The sequence below is a fragment of the Otolemur garnettii genome, unplaced genomic scaffold (assembly GCF_000181295.1).
Source record: "Otolemur garnettii isolate 467f Iridium unplaced genomic scaffold, OtoGar3 scaffold00245, whole genome shotgun sequence".
Lineage (NCBI taxonomy): Eukaryota > Metazoa > Chordata > Mammalia > Primates > Galagidae > Otolemur > Otolemur garnettii.
Window position 1 is genome coordinate 107,320 of NW_003852640.1, and position 4,891 is coordinate 112,210.

General features: G+C 52.0%; 1 protein-coding gene across 1 annotated transcript in view; it reads right to left on the bottom strand.

The window, feature by feature from the left end:
* Positions 1-4,891, bottom strand: part of LOC100948385 (zinc finger protein 250) — a 36,103-nt gene that overhangs the window by 20,797 nt on the left and 10,415 nt on the right. Inside the window, exons 2-4 of the mRNA XM_012813048.2 lie at positions 2,613-2,674; positions 2,303-2,429; positions 1,974-2,084 (exon numbers count right to left, since the gene is read on the bottom strand). Of these exons, the coding sequence (XP_012668502.1) occupies positions 1,974-2,084; positions 2,303-2,429; positions 2,613-2,654 (280 nt within the window). The 5' untranslated portion in view covers positions 2,655-2,674. The remainder of the gene's footprint in view (positions 1-1,973; positions 2,085-2,302; positions 2,430-2,612; positions 2,675-4,891) is intronic.

The window sequence follows — 4,891 nt, forward strand, 5'->3', positions numbered from 1 at the left end:
TCTCCTGCCTCTGCCTCCCAAGTAGCTGGGACCACAGGTGCCCGCCATGACGCCTGGCTATTTTTTGGTTGCAGCCATCATTGCTGTTTAGCAGGCCCAGGCTAGATTCAAACCCGCCACCTTAGGTATATGTGGCTGGTGCCTTAGCCACTTGAGCCACAAGCACCAGGCCTGAATTTTTTTTTTTTTTAAGAAATAAGAGTCTCACTCTGTCACCAACACTGGAGTGTGGTAGCCTCATCACAGCTAACTGTCACCTCGAAATCCTGGGCTAGTGAGATACTCTGGCCTCTGCCTCCCTGAGTCGCTGCAACTATAGGTGCTTGTAACTAGGCCTGGCTGTTTTTTTTATTTTTTAGTAGAGACAGGGTCTTGCTATGTTTCTAAGGCTGGTCTCAAACTTCAAGCCTTAAGTGATCCTCCTGCCTTGGACTCCTAAAATGCTAGGATTATAAGCATTAGCCATATACATGCCCAGCCTCTCTTATGAATTCTAATCAATTTTTTTTTAATTGACAATCACATGAACTGCAAACATTTTCTTTTTCCTCTCCAATTCTAATAGCTTTTGTTGCTTTGTTTAGTTTTCCTTATTTCACACCTTGTGTCCCCAGTACAAGATTACATGGTCTGAGGACGGTGGGCACCTTTATCTTGTTCTTAACCTAAAACAGATTTGAGCCCTTTACTTTCAGTGTCAGGCTGGGAGGGTTCCCTTCTACCTTTAGGCTTTACTCTTCTTTTTTGTATCACTCTCAGTAGAGGGCCATTGCATGATAGCTCACAGCAACCTCCAACTCCTGGGCTTAGGCAATTCTGTTGCCTCAGCCTCTTGAGTAGCTGGGACTACAGGTGCCTGCCACAGCGCCATGCTATTTTTTTGTTGGTTTGGCCGGAGCCAGGTTTGAACCCACCGCCCTTGGTACATGGGGCCGGTGCCCTACCCACTGAGCCACAGGTTCCGCCCTCTCTTTTTCTCTCTTTTTCTTTTTTTTGGAGACAAAGTCTTACTATGTTGCCCTGGGTAGAGTGCCATGGTGTCACAGCTCCCTGCAACCTCTAACTCTTAGGCTTAAGTGATTTTCTTTTTTTTTGAGATAGAGCCTCAAGCTGTCTCCCTGGGTAGAATGCCATGGCATCACAGCTCACAGCAACCTCCAACTCCTGGGCTCAAGCAAGTCTCCTGCCTCTGCCTCCCAAGTAGCTGGGACCACAGGTGCCTGCCATAACACCCAGCTATTTTTTTTTTTTTTTTGGTTGTAGCCATCATTGTTGTTTGGCGGGCCTGGGTTGGATTCGAACCCGCCACCTTAGATGTATTGGCTGGCACCTTAGCCACTTGAGCCACAGGCGCTGAGCCGGCTTAAGCGATTTTCTTGCCTCGACCTCGCAAGTAACTGGGACTACAGGTGCCCACCACAATGCCTGGCTATTTTTCTTTTGTTGCAGTTGTCATTGTTGCTTAGCTGGCCCAGGCTGGATTCAAACCCACCAACCTCAGTGTATGGACCTGGCACCATAACCACTGTGCTACCAGCTCTGAGCCTAGGCTTTACTCTTGTTTTCAAAATTAATCAAGTAACTCTCAAAACCTGAATGTCCCATTAGGACAGAACCTGGCTAACTAATCTTTGTCCTTCTGGTCAGGGACACCCATACCTTGATCTCACCTCTGCCTGGCTCTGCACATCTGGAGATCTCGAGATTCACTGCTGCACTCACTTCCTGTCACGGATGACTCTATATACAATCTGAAATATTTTCAGCAGCCCCAGCCCATCGATTCCTGACTCAGCAGCCCCAGCCCATCGATTCCTGACTCAGCAGCCCCAGCCCACAGATTCCTTTGCTTAGAGGCCTGACAGATGTCTCCCCAGGTGGCAGCCACTTCTGTCAGCAGCCCAGTCTGAACTGGGCCCACAGCCCTGCCAGAACCCACTCAGCCCTCAGGGAAGGAGGGGCAGCTCACTCACCTGAGTGGCCACTCCCCAGGCCCTGGCTCTTAGCTCCCTTCCTGTCCAGGACCCATGGCTCTTCCCCTCGCTCCAGCTGAGAGATCACTTCAGGCTTGGCTCCTGGAAGTCCTGCTCATGGAGAGGGAAGTCCTTTATTTATACAACATTTACCTAGCCCCTGTGCCCCTGCCCCTCCCATCTGCAGGGACAGGAAAATGGAAAGGACTGACCACTTGCCGGAGTTGAGCAAGCAAGGCAGTGATGAGTGAGCCCACAGGATCCTCCTACCCTGGCCCTCACACAGTCCCATCCACAGACACACAGGCAAAGCCTGTGGAGGGGCTTACCCAGCGAGACCACATTCCCATACGTCTCCATCATCACATTTCGGTACAGGCCCCTCTGAGCAGGGCCCAGACGGTCCCACTCCTCCTGGGAGAGGAGCACGGCCACATCCTCGAAGGTCACCTCAACCTGGAATGACAAGGGCTGCTGTGGGAAAAACTGACCCTCCACATTTATGAAGGAGACTCAGTATGTGTGACACGGGTGGTTGAGGGGCCCTGTAAGCCAAGGAGACAGTGGAACAGGGCCACAGAGTTCAGGGAGTCCTAAGTGTGGGGTTGAGGCACTGCAGAGACCACGGGGATGGCTCACCTGGGGTCTTGTCGGCTGTGGTGGGAGCCTGGCTGCTGCCATCACCTGGTTTCCTGGAGCCTCTGGGGACCACAGAAATCACAGGCGCCTATGAGGCTGAGGAAAGTAAGGGGGCACATGAGGGGTCCAGCCTTGTCCCTGGCAGATCCTGACATCCTGGGGGAGCCTTAGGGATTCCTGGGCCTTATGCAGAGAGATACCTAAGGAGCTGCAGCTGCCACAGCCCCGCCCCATGAACTTTTGACCCTACAGTTCAGGAGAGCATCCAGGCCCCAAACACAGTTCCTGGGCTCTCTGGTTATCCCAGGAAGGTCTCTTGACACCAACTGTAGGGCACCAGAGGCCCCTAAGCCTTAAGACCTTGGAGTCCTTGTGGTTGACCTATCACAGCTATGTGGGGAGAGCTGGCAAGGACTCTGGGATGTCTGCCAAGCTCACCTTGGCCTATTCATGGTCCTGACCACACAAGAACAGCAGCTCACTAGGGCCCTGTGCATTCTGTACTAGGGCCCTGACAGGCATCAGACTGTCAACAAGTCACAGGGGGTTATGCTGCCTCTCATGAGGAGGTGGAACACACCTCCATGCCTTCCTTGTGCCCAATATCCTTTGGCAGCCTGGTGCTCCGATGTGGCAAAGGCTTTCAACCTATTGGCTCAAACAGGGTGTTGGAGATGGGGACATGATGTGAACCCAACTGAGGTACTCAGGGATGTGGTCTGAACACCTAATGGGAGTGCTGCTTTCAAGTGAGAAGGGGCAGCCTGCTGGCGGATGGCCCTGGTAACCCACCAGTGCTTGGTGAGCCACACCATGTCTGACACACCCAAGCAGCTCTCTTGGCATGTGTGTTCCTGTGCAGGATGGGGTTCAGTCTTCTGGGCATGAGGGGAGGAGTCTGTGACAAAGACCCAGACACCCACCAGATGACCAAAGTGGGTAGATCATTCCAGAAAAAGGCAGTACAAGAGTGCAGTCAAACCTCTCTTATACCTGGGTGACTCAGCTGGGCACCCCAAGAGGACATTTCATGAGTGAATAGTACGCGTCCTGGGCCACCGGGAGGGCAGGGCGTGTGGCCAGGAAGTCAAGGCACAGCACAACCCTGTGACCTTTTCTTTTTCTTTTTTAGGGACAGGATCTTGCTATGTTTCCCAGGCTAAACTTGAACTTCTGGGCTCCAGCCATCCTTCTACATAAGCCTCCTGAGCACCTGGGACTATAGGGTGTGCCACTTTCCACTATCTTTATAAAAAGTCAGGTATGTGTGTCTAGCTGCATGGATGACGTTTGAACAACACAATAACAAGAATATAAGAACATCAGCTGCTTCTGAAGAACAGGAGAGGGAGACTTAGTGGAGAGGGGCTGACTCCCAACCTCCCTGTTCTGATCTCCAAAAATGTCCATTCCTGGCGGCATCTATGGCTCAGTGAGTAGGGTATCAGCCCCGTATACTCTTGCTCCAGCTACTCAGGAGACAGAGGCAAATTGCCTAAGCCCAAGAGCTGGAGGTTGCTATGAGCTGTGACGCCACAGCACTTTACTGAGGGCGACAAAGTGAGACTCTGTCTCTAAAAAATAAATAAATAAAAAATGTCCAGGGCGGGACCTGTGGCTCAGTGAGTATATTGCTGGCCCCATGTACCGAGGGTGGTGGGTTCAAACCCAGCCCCAGCCAAAATGCAACCAAAAATAGCCGGGCGTTATGGCCAGCGCATGTTGTCCCAGGTACTCAGGAGGCTGAGGCCAGAGAGTTGCCTAGGCCCAAGAGCTGGAGGTTGCTGTGAGCTGTGACGCCACAGCACTTTACCAAGGGCAACGAAGTGAGACTGTCTCTAAAAAAATAAAAATAAGGGCAGCATCTGTGACTCAGTGAGTGGGCACCAGCCCCATATACCAAGGGCAGCGGGTTCAAACCCGGCCCTGGCCAAACTGCAACAAAAAAATAGCTGGGTGCTGTGATGGGCGCCTGTAGTCCCAGCTACTCGGGAGGCTGAGGCAAGAGAATTACCTAAACCCAGGAGTTGGAGGTTGCGGTGAGCTGTGATCTACCAAGGGTAATAAAGTGAGACTCTGTCTCTAAAAAATAAATAAAATAATAAAATAAAAATAAAACTACCTTGGAACTTACATGAACAGTGGATGCTGGCTCGGCGCCTGTGGCTCAACCGGCTAGGGCGCCAGCCATGTACACCTAAGGTGGCGGGTTCGAATCCCCAGCCCGGGCCCGCCAAACAACAATGACGGCTGCAACCAAAAAATAGCCGGGCGTTGTG